The sequence below is a fragment of the Corylus avellana genome, chromosome 10 (genome assembly GCF_965113065.1).
Source record: "Corylus avellana chromosome 10, dhCorAvel1.hap1.2, whole genome shotgun sequence".
NCBI lineage: Eukaryota > Viridiplantae > Streptophyta > Magnoliopsida > Fagales > Betulaceae > Corylus > Corylus avellana.
Window position 1 is genome coordinate 16,424,954 of NC_142499.1, and position 27,763 is coordinate 16,452,716.

The 27,763-nt window shown below is 37.3% G+C and overlaps 2 protein-coding genes across 5 annotated transcripts; both read left to right on the plus strand.

The window, feature by feature from the left end:
- Positions 1-104: 104 nt before the first annotated feature.
- Positions 105-15,608, plus strand: LOC132191776 (uncharacterized). Of its 3 annotated transcripts, none has more exons than XM_059606867.2 (15): positions 105-192; positions 382-566; positions 649-689; positions 1,380-1,650; positions 1,837-2,180; positions 2,312-2,597; positions 6,029-6,096; positions 6,502-6,753; positions 7,519-7,594; positions 7,935-8,011; positions 8,142-8,191; positions 10,119-10,203; positions 14,262-14,360; positions 14,596-14,994; positions 15,270-15,608. In XM_059606867.2, the coding sequence occupies exons 2-14, from the start codon at positions 413-415 to the stop codon at positions 14,824-14,826; spliced, it is 2,034 nt and encodes a 677-aa protein (XP_059462850.2). In that variant the 5' UTR covers positions 105-192; positions 382-412; the 3' UTR covers positions 14,827-14,994; positions 15,270-15,608. The 3 variants fall into 3 exon arrangements, with proteins under 3 accessions (XP_059462850.2, XP_059462851.2, XP_059462853.2); XM_059606868.2 differs by having other exon boundaries at positions 14,596-14,916; XM_059606870.2 differs by lacking the exon at positions 1,380-1,650 and having other exon boundaries at positions 109-192; positions 649-684.
- A 3,553-nt stretch (positions 15,609-19,161) lies between these two features.
- TKI1 (TSL-kinase interacting protein 1) lies at positions 19,162-27,152 on the plus strand. 2 transcript variants are annotated; one of them, XM_088511289.1, is made up of 14 exons: positions 19,162-19,314; positions 20,630-20,864; positions 20,975-21,057; positions 21,140-21,187; positions 21,283-21,392; positions 21,795-21,879; positions 21,985-22,261; positions 23,427-23,561; positions 23,671-23,822; positions 23,934-24,172; positions 24,262-24,628; positions 25,704-26,123; positions 26,228-26,356; positions 26,627-27,152. In XM_088511289.1, the coding sequence occupies exons 2-14, from the start codon at positions 20,738-20,740 to the stop codon at positions 26,852-26,854; spliced, it is 2,400 nt and encodes a 799-aa protein (XP_088367415.1). In that variant the 5' UTR covers positions 19,162-19,314; positions 20,630-20,737; the 3' UTR covers positions 26,855-27,152. The 2 variants fall into 2 exon arrangements, with proteins under 2 accessions (XP_088367415.1, XP_088367416.1); XM_088511290.1 differs by having other exon boundaries at positions 23,442-23,561.
- The last annotated feature ends 611 nt before the right edge of the window (positions 27,153-27,763 follow it).

Consider the following 27,763-nt stretch of genomic DNA (forward strand, 5'->3'; position numbering starts at 1 on the left):
AAAAGACTCGAACACAAGCAAGTGAAACAACCTTTTTGACCATTTCCTCGAAACTCACCGTTTCGTCAGCTTGTCGATGCTAGAAACGCTCCGTTTTTGTGACCCCTGCATTAAAAGAAGAAGAAGAAGAAGAAGATAACAAAGTACTACAACGTTGGCGCTCCCCGCATTTTCTCCTTTTGATACTCGAAGGTGGCCTTTCTATGCTCATATTTTTTCTTTTCTTTTCAGTTTCTCTCTTATGCGTCCACGAGAAAGTGTTTGTGTTGTGTTGAACACCCACTTGCGTTTTGATTCACGTTCTTTTTTTGGATGAATTTTTTTTATTCACATTCTTGCTTTTTATGTGGGGTTTCTTATTTTGTACAATGCAATTTACAGCTCCAATTTGGCAAAGGGAGGCAAGAGGGTGATGGGTCAGCTTCTGAATCTAGTCCAAGCAACTTTCTTTCTAAACAAATTTAGTTTCTGCGATGGACCCAAGTTGCTTCGGCAAAAATCGTGTTCATACGTAGCAAACTATGCTCAACTTCAGATATACCATGGTCTTCAATTGCCTTTGAAAGGTCATAGAACTTGTATAAGTAGTTTAGCATCTAATTTCTTTTCCCATGTTCCTCTGGTGAAATGTGGAATTACTTTTGGCAGGGGTGGTTGTAGGTCGTGTTGACAGCTTATTTATATGTAAGGTATTATACTGCCCAGCTTTCTTCTTTAGCTTATTCAGAGTTACTCCTTCCTGATAGTGATTTTGTATTAGAATTCTTGTTTGTAGTAAGATAGTATTTTTTGTAAGTATGATCATAAGTTTCAATTCTTTGTCTATATGCTTTACCCGATGTTCCCAATATTTTAGGAATAATTACTTCCATGCTCTGTATCATTAACAATTGATGTTCGTGAATCAAATTTGAAAATGGAGCTGTGGAGATAACTGAAAAGAAGCCACTTTGTCCAGCATTTTTTGGCAGCTTCTCTCTTTTTCTTTTGTAAGGAATGAATCTTATTAAAGGAGTACTTAATAATGTGGAAAGTATACAAAAGAAAGCTTTGGCGAAGTACTGGTCACCAATTGATATTGTGTTTGATACCCCTTTTATACGCATATTTACAGATTCGAATAAAAGAAAAAATAAAGAAATGTGCCCCTTTTAGTTTCAATCTCCTGGGCAACACTTCTTTCCTGTTTAATTCAAATGAAATATCAAGTCCCTTGGAGACACATATCTCCAAAGCCCTTAAATGCTGTGTTGAACAACCAGTTATTGTAGCTTTATCGGCTTTGCACGGTGTTGTCTTATTAAATCATTCAAAGTCTGTGAAAGCTCTTGTTATATGCTGGCTGTGGTATTAATATGAAAACCGGGTTTTGCCCTTAGGGCTATTTTTGTAATGGAGGAGAATTGGATGCCTTACCACACATACAAACTCTTAGAAAATTTTCCAAGGAGGAGCTAGCTGCAAAAGTTGTTATGGTCAGATTTGATTCTACCACATTGCTTCAAGAAGAACTGGACCACCAGACTCGATTAGTCTCCAATGCACTTTTCACCATTAAGTATTTATATGAAGCTGGGGCCAAAGTAATTCTAGCGAGTGGCTGGAGTAAAAACAGTAACCCAAAACTTGTTCTCGCAGAGTCAGTTGCAGGTAATAGCTGAAGCAATTCCTGTTCTTGATGTAGAACACCTTTGATTTAGTTTGCATTTAGGATCTTGCTGTCATGGTTCATTTATATTGGATATGAAATGCTTAACTCAAAACTGAAACTTCTACATTGTTTATTTATGTATGGAGTTTCTTTGTGATTAATGCTTGAAGGTCCCTATATTTCAGATTTCTTGTCATCAATCCTTCATTGCAAAGTTGTTCCAGTACAGTTCATTTCTTGTGACATGCCATCAAAGATGGAAGTCCTTGAGAATGCGGATATCTTTCTTCTTGAGAATCTTTCTGAGTTCAAAGAGGAAGTTGCCAATTGTTCAAAGTTTGCTCAAATGTTATCATCAGGAGTTGATATTTTTGTTAATGACTGCTTTTCCCATTCTCATAAAATCCTTGCATCCACTGTTGGTGTTGCTCGCTTCTGTCATTCCTGTGTAGCTGGTTTTCACTTTGAGGAGAACCTATGTCAACTAAAGAAGGTTGCCGAAACCAGCAGAAATCCTTATGTTGCAGTTGTAAGTCTGTGCTGCTGTATAGAAGTTTTAAACTACTTTCTTAATAGTGCAAAGTTTCTGTGAACTTCTAGAAGTCTTGAGACCTTTTCTCTATTAGTTTCTGCACCACACTTTTTATATATGCAATGCAGATTGGAGGGGATAATCTCTTTGACAAAGCAGCTGCCTTGCATTTCTTGGCTTCTAAATGTGATGGTTTGGTCTTTGTTGGAAAGATGTCATTTCAAATAATGCATGCATTGGGAATATCTGTTCCTTTGGAATTCGTGGAATATAGGGCACTCAAAGAAGCTTTAGATATAGTCCAGTTTGCGCAAAATAGAGATGTACAGATTCTCTGTCCAAAAGATTTTTGGTGCAAGAATGATCGTTTTCCAGGGCAGTTGGAATTGTTTCCAGCTCATGGCATTTTGGATGGTAAGATTGCTTGTAATTGACCCTGGATAGTGAAACTTTGCATCTACTTTTTAATGATTGGACTATTCAAGAAATGGGTGATCCTCATGAAAGGTCAAATGTGGTCAAGCATAAATCACTCTTTTGCCTATGACTAAAGATTGTCTTCAATATGATGGTTGGGAATCTTTGATATTGTTGGCTTGTCATGTTGTTAATTTTATGATTCTTACAGTAAAATGTTCTAACACCGCCGTACCGCACACCCCCCCAACCCCCCCCTCGGGGGCCCCTACAAAAAAAGAAGAAGAAAAAAAAGACATTTTTCTTATTTAAAAGGCTATATATGTGGTTTACAAGAGTTGATAGACAGATGTTAGCCATCTTGTTTCTTTATTGTTTTAATTCCCATTTTCCTTCAGCTTTGGCTGTGAGTATATAGTACATGAGAACAACATTGTTGTTCACTTCCAAGTTCTTATGGTATACTCCACAATTCATAATCAACTTTTAGGAAAGATCCATCATTTAACACAAGGTTAATATATCTTGGTTCTCAATATATTTACGTAATCATAGTTATAACAATTAAGTTCCATCCCCGGTGGCCTTGTTGGAGAAGCCTTCTGCCACCGTGGGTGCGACTATAGGTCTCAGTTCTTCTCCGGCACCGGATTCTCTTTCTGTGAATGCCTCTTTTCTTCCATCGGAGGTTCCATCTCTGGTGGCCCTCTTGCAGAAGCCTTCTGCCACCATAGGTTGGTCTTTTGTGCACGCCTTTCCTCTTCTGCTGAACCAGCATGCAGACTTCTGCTGCAGATGGCGTGCCGAAGGTTTTCTGCTCGTCAGATGCTAGTTCGTTGTCTTTCTCTGTTGATGGGTTTCCTGTAGGTGCTTCTTCTTTAGGTGCGGCTGCGTTGGGGGAAAGGCTCCGCTTGTCTCTTCCTGTGATGTTAGAAAGTCTTTGGGTGCTCTATCTCAGCCGTTGGTCGGGACCATAGTCCAGTCCACATCATGGCTTGTAGGGATCAGACAGCCTTCTCGTGTCTATAAGGTGGGTGAATCTTTGGAGAGAGGGGTTTTGGGTGAGAAGCCACTAGTCTTTGGCCCCCCACCTAGGCTTTTGCTAGACTTGCCCTGGAGTTGGTCTTCTTCCTTTGAGGTGGGAGTTTCTTCGAGTGGAGGTGATTTGTAGGGGTTGTTATCTCTCCCGTGGTAGCGTTGTGTCTTCAAGCCGCGGGGATCTCTTTTGAGGGAAACACAATGGGTTTTTTGAACCTCATGGCTCAAGTGAATAAGGGTCAGCATCATGAGGTCCCAGATCTCACTCCCAAGCTAAAAGGGAGAAGGGAGTTGAAGAACTTGGAGTGTTCTGTCAACTTTGATGCTAGGAGTCATGGCTCTAACTGGGGCAAAAGCAAGAAGGCTCTTGCTGTGATGCAATCTTGTTTAGGGTTTGTGGGCTGGTTTTTGTTGGGATGTTTGGTGTTTGGGGTTTCTTGCTTTTCTTTGTTTTTTCTGTTTTTTGCGTCCTTTTTGTATACTTCTTGTATACTTAGGGACATGCCTATGCTTTTTACAAAATTTCTCTGATTACCTATCAAAAAAAAAAAAAATACAATTAGGAAAGCCTTATTTGAGCTTTAGCTAAAATGGCATTTCCTCCCTTTGTAGCAAGGTGGAGGGTGAGGTCTTGAGTTCAAGTCCCACCTGGTGTGTGTGTAACTGTTTACTTTTTATGTTTGATTAAGAGTCTCCTGATCAATTAACACAATGAGTATGAGAGGCCAGTTTAAAATGAGCCATTGAGCCCATTGATTACTGATAGCAATCCATTTGCAGCTATATTTGGTAGTCCCATTTGATAAATTTTTAAATGGGAAAGGATGATTGGTACAGTGAGGGAAATTACAACTGATATGTATTCTATCAAATTATACACATTTGGTGTGTTGGTTCACATATAACTCATTAATGCTGACTATAGTTAATGGTTCCCCTCTTACATATGGAAAAGGATCCTCTCCATTTCAAAATTCCTCCATTTCTTCCGTTTAGTGCATTTTGAAGGGTATTGCATTTAATGCACTACCATCATTAAAACTTTTGGACAACACTACCCTTCAAAATGAACTAAATGGAGGAAACTGAGAGATTTTGAAATGGAGAGGATCCTTTTCCCTTACATATGTAGTTACCAAAGAAAGAGTAAAAATCTATTGTATTACCTGAGACCTGTTAATAATAGATAGGTTCTCCTTCCCAGCCTTCTCTCTCCTATTTTGGAGATTTCTTTGTATAGCATCTCTCAGTGTGGTGCAATCATTCAGGTTTTAAGCAAGGGCAGAAGGGTGTGGGTTTTTTTTTTTTTTTTTTCTTCTGGGGTGGGGGGTGTTCAAGTGGACTCAATTGGCCCCCACACCCCCATATTTAAGATATTCTTATAGTTGCTAGGGAAACAACTATTATTGCCCCTCCAGAACTTTTTTTTATTTTTTTGGAAGTTTCCCCCTCAACTTATAAATGAAAGCAACGATCAAATTTTACTATTCATATCAGTTTGGACAGACGAGGTGGGTATTGTATATAAACCAAAATACCCTATAGTAAAAATTCTAATTACTAAAATATTTGTGATAAATGAGTACTAGTTCGTATATGGTAGTCCCTGCAATTATTATTAAGTTTTTCACGTACCTTCCATACTTATTTGAAGATTTTAGAAAGTCTCAATGTCATATTGTTTGGTTAAATTGTTATCTGTAATATTTATTAGTACCGACTTAGGATTTCTAATGCTTTATTTACTGTTCTTTTTTTTTCATTAAAAGATGTTAAAGACTCAATCTCATTATTGGTGAGCTCCCCCCTCCGACAAAACTCTGGCTCCACCACTGGTTGTATGCCATCACCTATTGGGACTATCTTAAGTACTACTAAACGTGCTGATTCCTTCTATTTCTTGACTAGTTTCTAATTGGTTTTGATCAAAATGCATATGGCCCCATAATCATTCAGAACCATGAATCTATTTTTGCCATGCCACTCTTGAGTTGAAGGGCTCTCCTCTGAATAATAAATGAGCCTAAATGCAAGAGATTCTCCAACCATATAAGAAGCGTTTGAAGGAATGCTAGCGAGTCCAGAATTTGTTATACCATGTCTGAGGTCCAATACTTTGTTGTGACATCTGATGTGGTGCTTGGTGCTATCATATATCAATGACTATGTAGAAACTTAGATAACTACATCGTTATTTTCTTACATTAGATGAGTAATGTGTTTTCGGTATGCAAAACTACCAAAAGAATGAAAGAAAATCTACAATTGGTGGATCAGGTGGTTTTCAACATCATAGTTTTTGGTTGTTCTAACTGTGTAGTCACGATTCCAGAAAATGATAGTAATTTCTGAATTTTGAATTATTTATACATAAGTTCTTTCTGTTTTAGGTTGGTTACCTGTTGATCTCGGGCCTACGTCATTGGACGAAATAAACTCCTTGCTAGCAAAGTGCAAGGTAAAAAATGAATAAACCAAATGAATTCTGTTTTTCATTGTTTTTGTAATTGCAAACTGTCAGCATTTGGGAGGGTTACTGTTTAAGTATATATAAGAAAGGGGTTCCATTGTTATCGCAATTAGCTTTTTAAGAGTTTTACTAAAAAAAGAATGAATTAGTAAAATTTTATTCTTTCTTATATGATGGATAAAATGCATATAAAGTTTGTTCTTAAGTAAATTCTTATTTAATTTTAGGATGGCTATGTGTTGTTAGGACCTTTTTTTATCCCTTGAGCTTTATGTTCTCAGGACTACTTTGCTATTGTTGCCGCGTTTGTCATGTTTAGACCTACCTGACATCTTTTTCCTTTTTTTTTTTTTTTTTGATAAGTAATAAAATGTTTTCCTTATTGTATTACAGAAAATTGTATGGATTGGTCCAGTGAAATTCAGTAACACAAATCAACATACAAATGGAGCATCTAAATTGGCACAGATGTTTGATCTTCTAAGTCAAAGCAACTGCGATGTAACTGTTGTTGGGAACATGGCATGCAAAGTGATAATGCAAGAATCTAGTTCTGTCTCTGATTTTAATATGCTTGAGAATGGTTCAGTTGCATGGGAGTTTCTCAAAGGAAGAAAGCTCCCAGGGGTTATGGCCTTAGATAGGGTAAGTTTCATTTAGTTCTTTAATCACTTCTGATTTAATATGAAACTTAAACAGAGCATTTTGTAAAACCAGGACTATAGAATCAAATAAGACCTATGATTTGTCATTTCTGCTTGTGTTACATACCCCTCATGGTTGGATCTTCCATTTGATGGGACTTTCCATTAAATTCTTCAAGTGAAAAAATTGCATGTAATTGAATAATGTTTGCCACTGGATGTGGTGAAAACCCAATTTCATTCAAATGATCTTCATTTGTTCATTAGTGTTGTTGGATCTTGTCAAATATTGTAAAATCTAGATGACTCATCGCTGGAGGGAAGTTCTTGAAACATGTATTCTAAGCTATGTAAAATGATGGATTGAATCAGTTTACCTTGTATGTTTGAAGACCCCCCAAGTGACTTAGCAACTCTTATATTTTGTGGTCTCATTGAAATTCGCTTTAGCACATAAAGATCATCTTAGCATTGAAACATTAATATGTCCGTGTTCTAAAGTTAAATCCATTTGATCTATTCCCTTGCTCCACATTCCTATATCACAATTTCTTGGGATTCCTGCTTCATATCTGAATATTGTGGTGGTAGTTTTCATGGCAAGCGCAACATATGAATATGACAAAAAGAGTCTAAACCAAGGGAGCTAAGGGATCTGACTTATTTATTCTCACACTTAAGGGGCTAGAAGGGCTAAGAAATTTGACACTCCATAATATAATAACAGGGTACTGTTCAAATTGCTTAAGTTAATTGCTCTGTGCAGGAATACCCATTTGAGATCAACTGGAATGCTACCTACTCTGATCCGATGCAGCCTTTGGTAGTTGATATTGGAAGTGGTACTTCTTCCCTGTTCCCTTCCAGTGGTTTCCTTTCTTTTTTTTTTTTTTTTTTTTTTTTTTTTTTCGAGCCTGGTTCCCTTTCTATGGTTTTAATTTCAGTATATTAGTTGTTTTAGATTATATAGAGCTGAAAAGAAAACAAGTGTTGTTCCTCTTAAGCTAAACTAGAAGCAAGATATAAGTCTATGATTGAAGAAAAAAGATGATGTAAAGTTCCTCTATGTGATTTCATTCTAAGATGGTAACCAAAGCTCCTAAATATAAAAAGGCAAAAGAATCTGCAATCTGCAATTTGCAATTACTGCTTCTTTCATGACATTAGGATTATGGATGTTAGGTAATGGACTTTTTATTCTGGGGATGGCTAGCAAGAGGAAGAATTTGAATTTTCTTGGTTTGGAGATTAATGAAAAGGTTTTATTCTTTCTCTTCTTTTCTTTTTATTTTTTTATTTTTTTTATTTTTATTTTTTTTAAACTTCTTGATTAAGTCATAAATTTCATCAATCATCACATTTGTTAGTTCCTTTTACAACTTTTTTCAGCTTGTAAGGCGCTCTCTAGATTCTGTTCGACGATCTGGCATGAAGAATGGGTAAGGGCTGTTGACTTGTGGCTGCAAAAAAATTATGCACCTGTGAGAAAAATTGATTTGTCAGTCTAATTCAACCTTCGTATTAAGTTTATCTTTACTGGATTCTACCAGCATTTTTCTGTTGTGTGTGAAACTTATACTTTCATTATCCGTATGATAAAAAATTATAAGTTCTAGTTTCATGTTCAATAGACAAAATGACATTGTTGATTCAACTAGCACTTTTTATTTCTCTCTCTCCTCTCTGTTGGCAAGTGGTGGCACGGGTAGGCACATCCACTCAACTTCTTCTAGCTTCTAGCATTTCTGGCTTTGGCGTTAGGTTTGGGTATTCTATCTTTTTGCGAATCATGGGTTTTTCGTGGAAGCAAAGTCCTTTGAGTTTTTGGCAATGGTGGGGGTCTCAGTTGTAAGAATATTTGAAAGGAGTAGGGGTGTTCCTCGCTCAATAGTCATGTAGAAAGTCATTGTGTTGTGGCTATTTGCTACAATGGAGGTTGTGCCTCAAGTGGAGATGAAGGAGTTTGTGAGATCCTACAGGGTCGAGAACAAAGCGTCCGTTTCACAACATTGTTCTAATAAGCATGGCCACTTCAATGACCTCACGGAGTATGGTGAGGGTCGAAGGGGTTTCTTCACTATCTCGAAAGGTGATGATAAGGGTTGAAAGGCTTTTTCTTGTGAACTCCACGGGATGTTAGTTCATTTCCACTCGTTTTTCGATGAAGGGGGTTAGAGTGTTGCCTTACTAGAGGCCTCCAGGTGATTCACCCAACTTGGGTGATTCAACATTAGGGACGAAAGTCTCGTTTGAGGCAGTTGGAGGAAAGTTGTATTTGGAAGTGCTGTAGGGTCAAGACTGCTTCCAGCATATACTTCAACGCTCAGGAACAATTTTTGAAATTTAGTGGCAAACGGTCTGAATAGACAGGTTGGTAGTGGCAGGGGTATTTCTTGGGTCTGCTCAGGAAAATCCCAAAAAAAAAAACAAATGACGTAGACTGTACAAAGGATGGTGGGTGCTATTCCAGTGCAACTTTAGATTTCTTCACCCTAAAAATCTCCTTTTTAGTCTAAAAGGAGAAATTGAACATTGTGTATTGAGAGATTAGAATTGAGACTAGGCCCTCTTGGTCCGGAGACTTGTGTATGCCTAGTGAAAGATGGTACAGATGCTCGCTAGGCCTAGATTCATCTATGGTGGCCATACCCAAAAGAGCATCTTCTATTAGGCCCCGACTTAACATTAAGAGTCGACCCAGATTATCTTCCCCTCTTTAGGGACTTTTGAGCTCGGGTGTGGGGGTCCTTGCCTCGCCCATGATGGCCAATCCTATTAAGACTAAGGCTTGTTGGTTTAAAAGCTTTCGGCCCGAACCCAAACTCTCTCTCATGTGGTAGCTAGAGATTTGTGGGCTTCGATTTTTAGTCTATTTGGGATAGAGTCATGCCCTGACAGATGGTGGAGTTGATGGCTAGTTGGAGAGGTCAACCTGTAAATCTTCTTGTTTTGGAAGTTTGAGGATGGTTACTCTTTGTTTAATGTGGTGTATTTAGAGGGAACGCAATGCTCAAAAATTGGAATAATGTGCAAAGACGGTGTATGAGCTAAAAGCATATAAGTTCAAATCCCTTTATGTTTGGATGGTTGCATTCAATAGTTTTTACTAAAAAAAAATAAGATCATGAATTTGATATATTATGAGTTTGTGGATGTGCCTCTGGTTTTTCTCATGGCAAGAAGTGTTTTTCATGTTCTTGGACAACAATTTTCTTCTAAAATACTGTAGGTTGAAGATGCAGCAGGAATATTTTGGACTTTATGGATTTCAATTTTTCATAGCTGGTTTAAAATTTTGAATCTATGGATTTTGAGTTTTATTTCACCATCTTAGCTATGTTGTTTTTTTGGTTTTGTCTGTTTAAGGTACTTCATTGCGACAAATGCGACGACAACATTTCGTTCCATAGTTTCTAGTTACCCAGGAGAGTTGATTCTTGTTTCAATACAGGTCAGAACTAAAATTTCATAACCAATTTGGAGTATCCACTTCTTTTATTTAACCATAGTTCTTGTCAATGTGTCTATTAGGCTTAGCCATGAAGAAGTTCAAACACTAGAACCTTTTAGATTGTGTCCTTTTATGTGTAATGGAATTTGGTGTAGTTAACAACGCATTCTCAGCAAAAATTGGCAATTGGTTAGTCAAGATGAGGTTGCATTCATGAAGAATAATCTGTTACATTTTGTATTGGATTTTTACAATATCACATGCAATTCATTAAGTGAAAACTCTGGACCTAGGAATTCAATGCCACCATCATTAACACCCCTAACTTGAGCACCTGGCACCTCAACCGCAAGGTTCACCACACCACCAGCGGTTCACCACACCACCTTTAAGTAGATTTTTCTTCCCCCCCCCCCCCCCCCCCCCCCCCCCCCCCAATACACTCAAATAACTGCTGCTGTAATAATTGTTGTACCTTAATTTTTGCTGCCTATAGCGCCTTTGCTACCAGTGCCATGTTCCTGCCATCATCGCCACCACCTCCACTATAGTCAACTGAGCCCCCACCAAGGCATCAGTCCACCAGCAAACAACCTTGCAACCCAATGCCATCTCACCACCACTAGGGAGCTTTTTCAACTACGAGGATTGTCAGCTCTATGCCACTGCTAACACCATGTTGCCTCTCCCAGACCACCACTTGTGTTACTGCCAACACCACCAACATCACATCTTGGGCTACAATGCTACCATGCTGCCAAAAACACCTTAACTGCTATCCTACAACAACCAGTGCCTCTAACATTTTGGTTTGTGCTCTTAGCATACCACATCTTGACCACTCTTTTGCAACTGTGTCCTTCACTACCCTTATCATTCTTCACCATGACCGCCATTCATTAGGTGTTGCAATTATAGCTTCTCATGTGTTTCCACTTATTTTTACTGGAAATGTTGGCTTCTGTCTCCCTAATGTCATTTTGACCCACAAGAGTTGGAACCAATTTTTTGGCGCATATACCTGTTCTTGTCTTCGTTATCTGTTTTTGTATAAGGGCTTTGGAAAGGAAGGAAAGAATGAAAAGGAAAGAACTCTTCCTTTTCCTTTCTTCTGTTTGCACTGGAAAGAGTTTTAATAAGACAGATTTGGTTATTGGCAGCTATGGACCCTAGACCTAGGTTCCTTTTCCTTTCTTCTGTTTGCACTGGAAAGAGTTTTAATAAGACGGATTTGGTTATTGACAGCTATGGACCCTAGACCTAGGCTCCGTTTACTTCGACGTAAAATGGTTTCCAAAAAATGATTTTCGCATTTTATGGTGTTTACTTCGACGTAAAATAGTGGTCAACAGAAAATATTTTCCTTTTGACTGAAAATTCTTCTTTAATTTTCGAAAAATGGTTTTACGGTTTTAAAAATCGTAAACTATTTTTCAACTTTGAGCATCTCATTCTCAAATCGACGGACCTTGCCAAGACCTACCCAAAATCTTGCCAGGACTTTCCCGGGACCCGCTCGGGACTTGACCTGGACTCGCCCAAGACCCGCTCGGAACCCCGCCAAGACCTGCTCGAGACCCGATCGGACATGAACGGGACCCGCCCGGACCTGCCCAAGACCCATCCGGGACTTGCCCAAGACCCGCCCAGGACCCTTCCGGAACTTGAGCAGGACCCGCCCGGGACCTAATCGGGACCGAACCGAACCACCCCGAGACTTGACCTGTACCCGCCCAGGACTCGCCCGGCACTTGCCCGGCACTTGATCGGGACCAGACCGGGACCTTGCCGAGACCTGCCCTGGACTTGCACGGGACTTGCCCAGGACCCCAACGGGACCCGCCTGGGACTTCACATACCAGACCAAGACCCGCCCGGGACTTGCCCGAGACCCCGCCGGGACTTTCCCGGGACCCGCCCAAGATTTGACCAGGACTTGACTAGACCTGCCCGGGACCCCGCCCGGGACTTTACCGGGCAGGTCCGGTCAAGTCCCGTGCAAGTCGCGGTCAAGTTCGGGTTAAGTCCTAAGCGGGTCCCGACGGGGTCCCGGGTAGGTCTAGGGCCGGCAATTTTGACACGACCCGCGAACTCGACATGAACACGACACGAAAAAACAGGTATTGGGTTTGGGCTAATCGGGTTCGGGTCATAATCGGGTCTACCCAATTAAGACCCGAAAATTTCGTGTCTGGCGGGTCGACCCGCCAGACACGACTACTGTGCGGGTCTGACGGGTCGACCCGCTAGACCCGCATAGTATCCGACCCGCCAGACCCGGTTTTTTTTTTTGTTTTTTCTGGACCCGCCAGGCGCCGACCCGGCTTTTTCAACTTTTTTATCTGATTTTTTTCGCCGTTTCGCGTGAGGACTGAGAAGAGTCAGAGTCAGACGATATTTTTTTTACTCACAGTCACAGCTCACAACCACTTTACTGATTAGTCGGTGATTACTCATTTACTCATTTACTGATTTTATTCTTTACCTGTTTACCATTTTGATTTTTGAACAAAAAAATTAAAAAATCAGTCCCTACTCCCTGACTCCCTGTATTCTCATTTCTCAATTAAATAAGGGTCTTGGTCTTCTATGGCTCTCATGGAATTCAAAAATATTGAGTCTTGGCCCAGGATTGGATGCTAAAAAAAATGTCTAAGAATTTGTATCTTTGTTCAAATTAATTTTTTAACACTTTTGTTACATGTGGGACTAAATTATAAGTGGACTATTTTAATAAATGAACTTACTTGTTTTAACTTTTAACTTTTAAGTTTAAGTGAAATTATGAGTTTAGTAATTTATTTTGGAGTACAATTTGTCAATTACGGTCACTTTCCAATTTTTTTTTTTTTCTTATCCTTTATTAAAGCCTTTAATCTCTTAGAATTCAATTTTTTGCATTGACTATATTGATGTATTAGTATTATTATTACAATTTTGAATTTTTATTTTTTTAAAAAAAAATTTTATAGTTTAGGGTAATCGGGTCGTGTCTACCCGTTTAGACCCGGTTATTTTAAACGGGTAAAACGGGTCGTGTCGGGTTATCCGGTTATTTTCGTGTCATAATCGTGTCAAACCCGATTACCCGTTTAGCTAAACGGGTCGTGTCTGGGTATAGGCTAATCGTGTAACGGGTACCCGCGGGTCGTAATCGGGTCGTGTATGGGTACCCATTTTGCCACCCCTAGGTAGGTCTCACCAGGGTCTTGGGTAGGTCTCGGCGACGTCTCGGGCGGGTCCTGGGCGGGTCCTGGTCAAGTCTCGGGCGAGTCCCGCCGGGGTCCCGAACAAGTCCCGGGCGGGTCTCGATTAAGTCCTAGCAAGTACCTTATTGGAAAAAATATAAAAATTAAAAATTAAATAAAAAAATAAAAAAAATTATTTTCCGTGTGTGCGGTAAACGCTGTAAAAAGTGTTTTCGACAAAAAATATTTTCAGAGAAAATGACTTCCCTGAAAATATTTTCCGACGGAAACCATTTTGCGTCGAAGTAAACGGAGCCCTAATGTTGTAGAACATGGGGGGTTGGAATGGTTCAGATGTTAAGCTCGCTTTTGGGTGGGAATTAAAACTGCACTGATGTTATTCCAACTCTCCTGAATCCTTTTGCACAATGACTCTGCCTTTGTTAGAATATGAGAATAATGTTTCTTAACCCTATTCTCATTTTTTTCTCACAAACAGAAGGAAGTGTGATTTCCAATCTTAGATTCTTGTTGTAAATCAGTTTAATAACGTCTAAGAAAATTCAGAATTTTTTTTTTTTTTTTAAAAAAAAAAGAGCAGTTTCCATTGTTTCTCATTAGAAGTTGATGAAGGTGCATGTGGGAGTTGGAAAAAAAAAAAAAAAAAGGTTCTTGTGTTTAAATTCAATGTACTCTTTCTCCTTGAAAATGAAACTGAAAGTACGCCACCACGTTATGATGTAGTTACAAATTTGATGACATTGACTTGCTTTTTCCTTCTAATTTCATTCCGTCTTTAGTATCAATTGCTAAATTTCAGTGTACCTATAGTTTCACTTTCACTAAGATCAATTTTTTTTTTCCATATAGTGTCCAAATCCTGATTTCAATAAACCAGAATATAGATGGAGAATGCTGCAAAAGACATTAGTCGAAGCAGTAGTAGATATTCTGACATCTGATGGAAAGGTAACAGTGTTTCTGTGCAGCCTAATATTTTTAATTTTGTTTATTACTCTGATCATCATTCCCTTGGAAAATCAGGGGTATATTAGAATTCCATCTGTTTTGTGTTTGTAAGTTATGTGACACATCATTGTACCATGGTGTGGCTTGCTTAAAAAACAGGCAATCAGGAAATGCTCTGATCTGTTTGAAGCCGCATAGCACAATATCATTGACTATCTTTTCTTGTATTTACTAGGTCTTTCTGCAATCTGACATAGAAGCAGTGGCTGTGAGAATGAGAAAACAATTTTTAAAATATGGCAAGGGTAAACTTTCTGTTGTGCATGACCAAGGAGACGCTAAATGTAGCGGAGGGTGGCTTGAGGAAAACCCATTTGAAGTTAGGTCAGATTGGGAACAACATGTTGTGGATCGTGGGGCCCCTATGTACAGATCAATGCTTTCTAAATCAACTGGTGTTGAATGAAGTTGCTGGATTGTTGAATTGTGAAAGCTGGCTGTAGTATATACCAGTGAAGCTAATTGGACGTCCATACCTCTCAAAAAGCATGCATAAGTAAGCAAATGTCACTGCAGCAAGTCTCTATCCTTTCTGAGAGTCTATTGTTTTTCCAACCAACATCGTCTTGAAATGGTAATCTACTAGTACAATGCTGCGTCTTAGTAACATTTTATCGATTCACACAAGGATAGATTTACATGTGCTTCCAGTTGTGTCACTTTCATTTTAACTGATGATCGGACATGGAATTTATATGTGTTGGATAGCATGTAGCTAACTGGTTCTGGAAAACACTTTTTTTCTTTTTTTGGTTCTTTTTAAGGAAATGTTTTCCTTAATAAATTGGAGCAAATAAAAAATGACCTTTGGAGGAAGATGACATTCTGGTTAACTTTGCATACTTGCAGGGACGAACAGTCTTCCAAGTTAATGAAAACACAGTTGGATGCAGGGCAGCTATAGGTATACAACATGCGAAGGTTTAAAAAAGACAGGTGCAAAGTGCAATTACCAATGATTATCAGCAGTCGTCAATTATGTCTACAGGGACAAGGAGTAGGGAAGACTTCATTCCTTCCCACCTAAAGTTGCTATCTATTTCCTTAATGTATCCATATATTTTAGGACCAAGATCCCCTAGAAGTCTGAGGATATTAGAATGTAAATTTCCTCAAATCTCAACCATTATTTTCAAATTAAACAGATGGGATTTGTTATATGAGCGTTTATCACCTCTACCAACTCAATATTTACCTCTTTAGTATTTACCATATTTTCTGGTAAAATCCCAAGCATTGAAGACAATAGTTGGAATGTGAGAAAATTTACATGGTAGAATACCCCCTAAGAATCATAGAGGATCTTAATCCATATATTTGTTTTACCCCTTGATTTTGTTTAGGAATTGTAGGATCTGTTGTCCGTATGCTTAGTGTTATCTATGAATCTGCTGAACTTCCAGGACACTATCCATTTCTTCTTTGAAATAGAAATGAAAATCAGTTTTTCTTTTTGCTTCAATTATATGCTTGTGATCCTCTTAATCAAGTGGGAAAAAAAAAATGTGTGGTTGACATCCTTTAATTAAATTAATTTAATACATGATTCAATATGGATGGTGCCACACATTGGTTCTAAACAAATTCTTAAAATTCAACTGTTATTTCTAACTTATAATAACTGAGATTTTGCTGCCACATTGATTCTCATCCTAATCATGGTGCTTGAGATGCCTAATGAATGTGTCATATTCAAACTCAGATTGCCAGTTTGTCAAAATAGCCTATTCAGAGTACAGGAGTTGATAGGTATAGCCTTGCATCTTGAGCTATGTTGTTGGTTTTAATTGCTTTTTGAGGGTAAAGGTAATGTTCTGACTGCATTTTTTTTTTTTTTTTTTTTTAAATCTCTATAAAAATAGTGAAGTTGGTTTCATTTTAGATGTAAAACAAGTTGCAATGATAATACATCATTAAATTATATTCAAATGTCATGTCGGGTCATATCAGGATTGGAAATCCTATATTCCGATTCCAACTTTGGTTTTTTTGAAAATATTAACATTATTTCAACTAGATTGGATTTTGGAAACACAGTTTTTTGCCCAACCCTAAGAGGAGGTAGGGAGAAATGATATGTAAGAGTGAATGAAGCCCTCCAAAAAAGATATCCTAAACATTCTTGATATTTAGTTTTCTTTTTGTTATAAATATATAACAATATATCAATATATTTAAGATATAGCTTTAAGATCTTCATCAGTCTTTTTCTCTTTCTCTGCTTCTGCTCTCTTTTCTCCTTTTTCATATATCCTATATATATTTCTACGCTCTTTGCGACTTTTTTTCGGTGCAATTTTAATTGAATAGGGTGGGAAAAGAAAAACAGTAATATTTCACAGACAATTTTTTTCATTGAACTTTTGGCTTTTGCTCAATTACTAGTAATCTGATGATTAAAGAGAGTAACATGCTGAGCAATTAAGTGTGCACTTTCTTTCTCCTTTTATGCATTTATTTTTTTTTTTTTTTTGGTCGGATTTTCAGCATAATCTATAAAAGCAAGGACACCATACATTTTACTTTTAAGCTCCTTTTTTTTTTTTTTTTTTTTTTTTTTTTTTTTTTTTTATGGTTCTACAATGTGGGATTCCTTTGTTCTAGCTTTATCTTTCTTCTCATTCTTCTTTTATTTCCTTATATATATATATATTCCAAAGAATAATACCTACTATATATCCTCCATGCATCTAAGATATAAAATAGTGCTTGAAAAAAAAAATTAAAAAAAATTGTGCTTTTGAAAGAAGGGAACCTGCTTCTACCTTTTGAGTTTTGAGTCGAAGCCGTTGGTACATTGTTGGCCTTTTTTGTTCTTTGTTTAAGAGTATATTTGAGATTGTGTTTGAAGAGTTTGAAAGTGCTTTTAACACTCAAAAAGTCTGTTTGAAGAAAAAAAAAAAAAAAAAGTACTCGTTAAGGAAAAAAAAAATTAAAAGCACTTTTAAGGGTGTAAAAAGCCTAAAAATGGTCAAAACGCACTTTTAGCAAAAGCTTAAAAATGAAGCTTTTTGCCTATAAACTCTTTTTGACATAAAAGTTCTATTTTTCAAACACAATCCCAAACAAATTCTAATTCGATTTTGCAAATAAGGCAATTTAAAAAAAAAAAAAAAAAATTTGGGCATCACCCCCAAAAGTTCTTCATATCTTGAACATATCTTCATTTGGAGTGGTTGTCGACTCAACAAAATCAAAAAGACCTTTTTTTTCTTTTTCTTTTTTTTTTTTTTTTGGGGTTCCGCCTCTTCTATAGTCAGAACAATTGAAATTGAAATTGAAATACCCCAAGAAAAAATAGTCAAAATAATATACTAATAATAGATATTATATTTTTATCTTACAATTGACTAACAATGCTGTCGAAGCACTCAAATTCAACCATTGAATTTTTAATAAGGATCAATCAAGAGTTAGTTTGGAGTGCTACATCAACCTTGTTACAAGAATTTTTTTCCTTTTTTTTTTTTTTTGTTTAATTTAAATCTTATGCTTAGTGGGCTTTTGATTATTTTACTAAGTCAACATAGGCTCAATTGAACGAGTCTGCTCATTCTAAGCATGTTCATGAAGAGATAAACTAGGGCTAAGGGATTTGATGTTTACAACTTTCTATCGATATGAAACAATACAAATGGGACAAAAATGCTGCGCGGTCACTTTAATAGGGCAAAGATGGCCACGCGACCATCCCTTCAAGTAAGAGTAGTCGTGCAACACAAATGAAACTTTCTCAATATGGCCGTTTTCCAAACTCAAAGATAAAGCTTCCTTAAGTTGTTTCATTAATAAGATCCGCTCGATTTCTCTCTCACAAAAAAAAAAAAAAAAAAAAGCAGTCGTGCAATCACACCCTATCCTCCATTGAGGATGACCACGTAACTACTTTTTCTCCTCTTTTGGGATGGTTGTGAGGACTCTACTATCTCTCTCTTTTTAAAAAAAAAGTTTTAAAGGGATTTACAATCTCAAAAAGTGTGATTTTAAAATGTAATTATTAAAAACCCAGTTAAGCTTTTGATAAAATAGTAGTTTGACCTTTATAATCGTAGTTTAGCCTTTAAAATTGTATGTTTTTCAAAAAGTTCATCCTTACCAATTTTCCTGAACAATATATTTTCTACAATTTGGCTTAAAATTGCATATTTTGTCTATGAAATTGCAATTTCAAACACATCCTAAATGAAAAGAGGTTTTACAACTTTTTTTTATTTTTTTTAAATAGTCTTTTAATGGTTCGAATCCCCTCTCCCATTCCCTTATGTAGGCATGTTAATTATATATATATATTAGAGGCTCTTTTTCCTACCACAATAAAATCTATTAAAAAAAAACAATTAATATAAAAAAAAAATCAAATAAAAAACTGTTTCAACAAGTTTAATGGTCATTTTGTATCTTTGCATTTTGCCCTTCGTGGAACCAAATACAGGTTTGAAAAAAAAAAAAAAAACACTCCTTTGGTAATATATTTAAGGGGAATGCTAGATGTTCTCGTGGTATTCTTCTCGTGTTCTCTCGATCTTATTTGTAAATTATTTTATAAAAAATAAAAAGAAAGTCTCTTATTTTTCTACTTATTTTTATAAAACAATTTACACCTATGATTGTCCTGACACAAAGAGAACACCAAGAAAACACCTTTTATTGTTTTATTTTTATTTTTATTTTTATTTTTAAATCCTTTTAAGTTTGAAGGAATTAACTAATAACACTCGCTTTTTTTCCTTTTCCTTTTTTTTCTTTTTTCCAAAGTAAAATTCGTTCTTTTCTTTATCTCTGTAACTGTAGACGTCTGTCGGAAGATTCTTTCCGGTTTCCATTCCTTTTGTTCGATACCTTAAGCTCGCGCGTGCGGTTTTAGGGTTGCTGGACCTTTCGAAATCTCTCGCAGGTACTTTGAATTCGAATTTTTCAGATTCAATTTTTTTATTTTTTATTTTTATGTGATTGAGAGCTCGTACTGAAGTCAACTGTATATTTCGAAACCCTAGCCCTTGTTTGGCCGCCAGAAAGTACCGGAAAAGATTAAGAAAATGAGGTTTCTGTGCTTTTAATCTTTGTTTTTGTTGCTGTTATGGTCTTTGATTAAGACGATTCAGCCTAACATAGCCAAGTGGTTGTATTAGGCACTGTATAGTTGAATATTTGTTATTTGGATCTGATATAACGAAATATCGAAGGGTCAAAATCCTAATGCATTTTTAGTTTCCTACATTTTCTCACCTACCAAGCGGAGTTGAAATTACTGGTTTTTGTTTGATTTATTGATGTTTGAAGCTTAATTACTTGCTCGAATATGTTTATTTTGATTTTTAGGCTTTCTAGGCTAAAGAAATGCTAATTCTGTTCCGTTAGCATGACTTGAACTGTGTAAATTTGCAATTAGGTTCCTTATATTAAAATACTTATGCAACTTGGAATTCTAATTTCGTGTTGATTGTTTATTCGGCGAATGGATTCATCTGAAGGATTGTAATGGATTTACAGAGGATTGAGGAATGTATCGTTTCTATCACATATACCTAGGAGCAAATCATCTATGCTTGCTAGACTCAGCAGAATGAGTTTATTGTTTGTAATGGTCCTTAGTAATAAAAAATTAAGATTAGAAAGTTATCTGTTTCAATGCCATACAACTTCGGAAGGACAATTAGCTTTTGATTTTGTTTCTTATATTTGTCTTGCAAAAAGTATTGAAACCAGCAGAGTGGTTAATAGATGGTTGTATGTTAATGTGTTATGCCATGGCTAATTGAGGCTTTGTTCTACACTTGAGACTTCCTTCAATTTCGGATGAAATATTTCAAATATTTGTGAAGCCATTTATTGCCACTTTTGTTTTAAAAATCGTGACTATAGTTCTATGGCTTGAAGTTAACTTTATACCATGATTGCATACTTGGAATATAAATTTGATTATGCAGATAGCTGAACATTTTAAAGGTTCATGAAGTTTCATGTTCCCACTTAACAATGAGAAATCTTTCTTTTTTTTTTAATCTCCCCTTCAGAATTATCACGTGGGAGAGGGGTAGGGGCTCTTTTGGGTGTGAGTAGACGTCCTTCAGTGCGTGTGGACATCTACATCTATATTCTATATGCATGATTATAATGGATTATGCCCTCTAAATAATTTGAGTTAACTTGCTCTTGCTTGAACTCAATATTTTTTGGATGCTAAGCTATTCTCCCGTTGTTACTTTTAGGTTGCTGTGTTTGGACTTTGGACAAACTTGGAGATTAACACAAATCATCACTTGAGTTTTCTGAAGCTGATGAGTATGAGCATATAGTCTTCTTGTAATGTCTATAACATGCAGACAGAGTTACAGGTCTCTTTGGACTCTGAGTCACGCCTTCATCCAGAGAATATCTCCTTTCAGGATGGGGATCCTGATTTAACCTTATCCACCACAGATGATGTTCTGGCAAAGAAGCCTGGTATGTTATTGTTTTATATATTCTTTACTTGTTATCGGTGATTTAGAGAATGTGGTTCATTAGGAGGTAGAAAATCTCACTTGTAATTGTTGCATAAATGCCCGATACAGCAAAAAGACCAACACGGCAATGGGCTGCCTGGACACGTCAAGAGGAGGAAAGTTTCTTTACTGCATTACGACAAGTCGGCAAGGCATGTTATTATCTGTGGGTACTTTGGCATTTGATTTGATTACTTTATGGTACTCGCTAACTACGTTACTCATTCCTTGCAGAATTTTGAGAAGATCACTCGCCGTGTCCAAAGTAAAAACAAAGATCAGGTATTTGCCATTAGATTTTCTTCTGATTCTCATTTAGTGCTTTGGAAGTCTTGACTATCTTCCCTTGTCAATATTGTTTGGTGTACTTTTTGCAGGTTAGGCATTATTACTATCGACTTGTGAGACGTATGAACAAGTTGCTTGGTCCAGGGCTGTGTTTGGATGCCAAGAACTCTAAAGATACTAATGCTGCAATGCTTCGATGGTAATATTAACAACTAATGGATTGCTTGTTTTTCTTGAATGCTTTGATTATATCCATCAGATAGCTGTTACCACACCTAGTGATTGGGTTTCCTTTTACTATGTGGTGAATACCCCATAAATACATTAGGGACAGAATTATGTTAGCTAATGCAATCTTAGTTTGTTGTTGAGTATATGTGTCTCTCTCTGCACCCCCACAACCCCCCGCCCCCCCTCCCCCTTCCCCCTCTTTCCTGTTGTAGAGCATACAACTTGGGGTATCATTGACTTTTCTTAATTCCATTGTTTTATAGTAATGTTAATTACTTGGAATTAGGCATAGTTAAGCATATTCTTTCTTTTTCCTTTAAAAATTTAATCTGGCATGATCGTTTTCTTAAACTGTGAGTTTGTGTTACAGGTGGTCCTTACTAGAAAAGTATAGCTGCAAAGCCTCCAAGCTTCACTTGAAGCCTCGAAGATTTAAGATATTTATAGAAGCCTTGGTTAGTCAAGACTGTCTAATTTTCATCCTGGAATGCTTTGCTAAACATGAGGTTGATCTCTTCTGCATGTGCCAAACTGACTGATTGATTATGTTTCCCATGAAGGAGCACCAACTCTTGAAAGACCGGAGGAAGAATGTAAGGAAGCGACCTTCCCAAGGGGAGAACTGTTTGCCTCCTACTCCAAGCACTTTATCAAACCAAAATAGAGCATCAGGACAAGATGCTCGCACAGTTAAACTTGTTCTTGTAGATAGTCAAAACATTCAAAAATTAGGATCTGGAAAAACATTGAAGCGCAATACGAATGTGGGTGTTAACCGAAGTAACAACAGAGGGGAGTCTACGACTATGAAACCGCCAAGGCAACGACGGAAACCAGGTGTTTTACCCCCCCCCCCCCCCCCCCTCCCCTCCCTTCTCCCTCCAACAGGCAATTTTTTTTTTTTTTTGAAATATATTTAGCTGCTTGATGATCTTCTCAAGTAGAGTTTCATATGATATCCTTTCCTAGTTATGCAGTGGTGCTTATTTGAATGCAATTTATTATGATGTTACTGTTGGAATCCAATATGCATATCAAGCACTTAAAACGCAGCAGAAAAAAAAAAAAAAAAAAAAAAAGAACGAGCTTCAAGTATTGCGTGCAACACAATTTTCAAAAACTAACAATAAAGTGTAAAGATTAAACAAGAATTGCATACCCTGATGCTTGTAAAAACAAAAGTTGATATTTTGCTTTCGAAACACCACAAGTCTTCTCCTCAAGGACTATGTGATAGGCCTAGATTGTGAGCTCTCTAAGTGAAAATCCTTTGAAGTAGCTGTGTATCACTAGGAGGAAACTTGGACACAAAGTTTCTCCTTTTCTCTCCCCTTGGCCGCACGTCTCAGGCCTATTCTCACTTGTGTATTCCAAATACACTAACCTATCAATCAAAAGTCCTTATTTCCATGATCAAGATAGATCATCATGATTGATACGTTATTGTTTTAGCATATGAAATGTCCAAATCCATCTCCGACTACGAACTAAAATTTCTAAGTCACAAGGAATTATGATGTAGATCTTATGTGCATAAATCTCATTAATGCACCTAAACCATATAGAATGTAACTTATGTTATATGTTTATCAATTAAATATACAATGCCCGATGTTCTTGTAATTCTCAGAAAATAAATGACTTCTTAATACTTATCAAAAAAATAAATAAATGACTTCTTAATAATAAGAATGTCATATTAAATTGAGTTTTAGGATACTATCCCTAACAGTTAATATCTGATAGCAGTCCCATGAAATTTTTCTGATGGCATGTGAATGTTATACTGTCATGTAAGTAAGATGTGAATGTGGGGTTTGGTCAAAGCGCCATTGCACTGATAAAATGCAATTTAGTACCAGATGTCCACCCCAGTTGTAAACCTTGTTTCTTATTACTCTTGCATCGGTATAATAAAATGAATTTTCTCATATTTTCATGTTCAAAAAGTGCTGTAACATCATAATTTTTCTCGGTCTTGTCACTGCTGGATGACTGACAGGTGTTATCTCATCAGCTGCATATAAAAAATGGGAAAAGGCTGCAATTGCTGGGGTTTCTTTAGTTGCTGATGCTGCTGAGCATTTGGAACGGGCCGCTACTGATAAAGAGGTTGATCACGAGCCAGGTGTTGCAGGTGGGTGGGTGCCTAGTTGTTCTTTCCAGTTCCCATGTTCCTGAAAGCATTTAAATTCTAGATACCTGAAGGTTTTGACACCATGATGTGTTTCCATTCTAATTTCCAGGCCAAAAGGATTCTGATCCCATTGGCAAAGTTGTGTCTCCTCTGGCTACTTTTTCGCACAATCTTTTTGTTGAGAACAATATGCTCACTTCTATGAAACTCAAGCTCCAGTTATTTCCAATTGATGATATTACACGGAGAGCCTTGGAAATGGTGAGCACCAAAAACAAATTGAGTTTGATTTGGTATGAAGCTTTAGCAGCTGAATAGTGTTCAGCACATAAAAGTAAATTCTTCTCTTTTCTTCTGTTCATCTGTTCACAGGATAAGCATAATCCGTTCCTGGAGCTCACTCTTAGTACCCGGAAGAAGATATCTTCAGTTTTAGAACATCTAAATCGCAAATGGGGCAGTTCAAGTGTGGCATCTGGAGAGCTAATGCTTTTCCCTTATAGTGCTCAAGGGGAAAACCTGGTGGGTTGTCAGAGTTGGACACAGGATTCTGTTGTCAGTGCTGCTGATGTATATGGAATGCTAGGAAGGCCTCCAGTTTTCCGTTTAAAGTACTTGCTAATCTCTTAACCAATTAAATGCAATGACTTTCAGATACATCATTGAACATCATAACTAACTAATAAAATCTCCTTGAAAGGTATGGTTGGTTTTCCAATACCGAGCCTGGTTCTGCTGCATTGCAAGCTCCTTCAGCATCATGCTGCATTCTCAGTGAACATAACATGAACGATGACAATATAAAGGAGAAGATCACAGGTTCAGCACCCATCTCCATGCCATCTACTAATGTTCAATCTGTGGATCTCTATGAGGATCAACAAACCTCAGGGAACAAGAACCATGCTCTTCCTCATGCTTCAACTGATGTGCCCAGTGAGATGAATAAGTACACTTGCAAGGGTCCAAACCATAACCTTGTGGAGTCTGATCGTGCAACTAATATATCTTGGCACAGAAAGGAGGCGGCTGGGGATGGGACTATCATGAGACAATCAGAACATGTGGTAATTTTCCCTCCCCTTCCCATGCTTATAATTTTTTTTTATTAAACACTTGTGCTGTCAGCTCACAGGTGTGACTGAAGTTCTTCAATGTTTTCACTCATGAGGGCCTTGTAACCCTCCTTAATATACCAAGTATTCTTTTCATGTAGCTTATTAAGCTTTTCTTTTTGCCTGAGCATAGCCTATTTTAAACTAGAAATTTGGTCTAGATCTCGTTAGAGAATACATCTTCATTATATTAATCCCGCTTCATACTTTGAGTGTGAAAAACTGGTTTGCTGCTAAAGCAACAAATTCAGTCTCCCTCTATGAATTTTATCATTTTTTTTAATCTTTGAATGTTAGATTTCGATGAGATTTGCTTTCATCAGTGTATTAGGGACAGGTGAGAATTTACATCTTAGGGGGGCTGAGCTGGGCCCCGAGAAAAAGCAGATATGGATTTGAGGGTCCATGATAGAATACTCAGATACTATTATGTATAAAAAAGCGCAAAATGCAAAATTGTGGGTGTCACAATAACAAATTAAAAATTCACTTCGGGTGCATGCACTAAAAAAAGACCAGTGAGTGGGGGTACTTCAGCTTTCCTAGATGTGGTAATGTCTAGTCCCATCAATCATTGTTACTAGCGTGGCTTTCTTGTTCAGCATTCTCTTCCTTCTGAAATCTGAAGGTAGACCCCAACCCTCATAAGAGAAATAAAGTACCAATAAAAAGTGAAGTAAAAAAAAAAAATTCCAGTTTACATAACATAGTGTTGCTAATTAAGTGGGTTTAGACACTAGTGATTGAAATTTGACATATTTGGAGAATGGTTACTGTGGAAATGTTTATTCTAGTGCAAATAGAAAGCAAATTTTGTCAAGAAATGCTTTCTGGGTAGCAGATGGTGTCTTAGATTAATAGAAGATGGTGATCATTATCATTCAAATAGCTTCTTGTTGACTGTGGAATGGAAGAACCTATTAGTGAAGTCAAAAGTTCTGTCATGAGTAGCATCCATATTTATGGTGCCATTTCCTTTTCTTTTTTTTTTTTTTTTAACATATAATTTTGTCTGTATTATATACAGGATGACCCGAGATTAAGCGCTGGGACTGCACTATCAGCTGGGGAGTGGGCTGATACCCTTACCAACATAAGCATTGGAGATCTACTTTTAGGAGTTTCTCACGATATTGATGCTAATTGCATTGACCAACCTGTTGCTGAAAGCTCTCAGTGCCTTCAGCAGATTCCATTCAGTTGTGATTCATTTGATGCTGCTATCGCTGCTCACATATCTAAGCATCAGGACAAGATAGGATATCAACCAACTCTGTCATCCCATGCATGTTCCATCTGGGATGCTGAAGAAACATGTGATGCCTTCGCATTTAAAAAGAACCCTGTTCTGTGTCAGGAGGATCCAAGTTTATCCAGAGTTGCTTCTCCAGGGGCCTGCAAACAGACTGCCAGAACAAGCTTGGAGGGCACTGGTTGTTTGGTTGAGGTATTATTTGCATCGTTCTATAATCAAGCAATCTTACTGCATTGCAGTATGAATAGTTGCTTGTAGAGTGAAAACAGACGTAATATCGATGGAGTTTCTTGCAGGAGTTACCTGAAGTAGAGAAACCTGTGGAAAACTCTGCACAAGGAGACCCCGAGGATGAGTCTGAGTCTGATCCACACATTCTGGACAATTCGGCAAAGGATTTCAGCACACTAGCAGATATATATTGGGTATGTTTCCTTTAGAGCACTTTCCTGTCATTTTTAAGCCCAATAACCCTTTAGGAGCTTTCTGGTTCACATTCTGAGAGCCATCTCCATAATTACACCTGAGAAACAAGGCCATTTTTGCAAAATCAGTGTGTTGCTATGCACCTTGTTCCAGCATGCTGTCAAACATAAGTTTCTGAATTGTGAATCATAATAATATTTACCGTCATTTTTCACTCTTCAGTTTGCTTTTAGGGATAGTTGACTTGATATAATGGTCTCCATATGCAGCCTGATTCTTTAGGACCGCTGGATCTGGATATACCATCTTCTAAATACCATAATGAAGATTTGATTCTAAGTGATAGCCTCAGCGGCTTGAACCGTCTCATAGCCAGCAGCCTGGATGCATTCCAAAATTGCTCATTTTTTGGGTTGGAGAAGAAAGAATCAGCAGCGGCGGAAGCCCGAGAAGCTGCCTCCTCCTTTTCAAATTTTAAGATTGGCAGTGGGGTTTGAGCTTTTTTATGTTTGGAGTTTAGTGAGGATAATCATTTTCCATGTCCCTGACTTGAGAGGTGCAGGTGGAAGGGGCTGTGTACAATTCCGGTGTTGTGGGTGAAGTTTATCAGAGTCTTCCCCAATTGTACAAAATTAGACATGGAATAACTTCCTTCATACAGTTCTGTAATTCCAACGTATATCTTTTTGTTATCTGGCTGTATATTATATTTTCATAGATGATGTGAGAAAATGTACAATCCCAATAGACAAGAAGAACAAAATCATCTGATCTGACCTCCTGATATGTTTGATACTTTTTTCGCCCCAGGCAAAGCTATACATGCTAATGAACAAAAATTACGTGAAAAATGTTGTGGCCCACGCCCATGTGCCAAATGCATGATAATAGAGCTTCTACGTCATTGGGAGAGCAAATTTTGAAGAGTATTTAAAATTATTTATTTGGATGAGTTAAACTTGTATAAATTCGGTTTCACTCTTTATTTTTCTTTAAAAAAATTATGATAAAGTTTTTTTAATTTTGTAAGGAGAACTTCAAATATTTACTCTTTCTAATGTATAGATGGTGCATGTAGTCTGAAATTATCGGCAATCTTGTAGGAATTTTTTATCTTTTTTTTTTTTTTCACAAATATAAACCCTTGTTTCAAATTCTATGACTTTTGACACATGGTATAACTATGGGGCAAGAAAACAACTCACATGTGTTTCAATAGTTCCTCCAACTATTGATCTTCTTTTTGCCTTACCGCACCTTAGTTTGCTTCAATTGTTGCCTCCACGCAGCAACTCTTCCCCGGAATGTGTTTACCACCAAAGAGACTCGTCGTTCATCGGGCACCCATTTCAAGTCGAGAACCTCTTCAACTATAACCACCCAATCAAGGAACTCTTCGGGTTGCA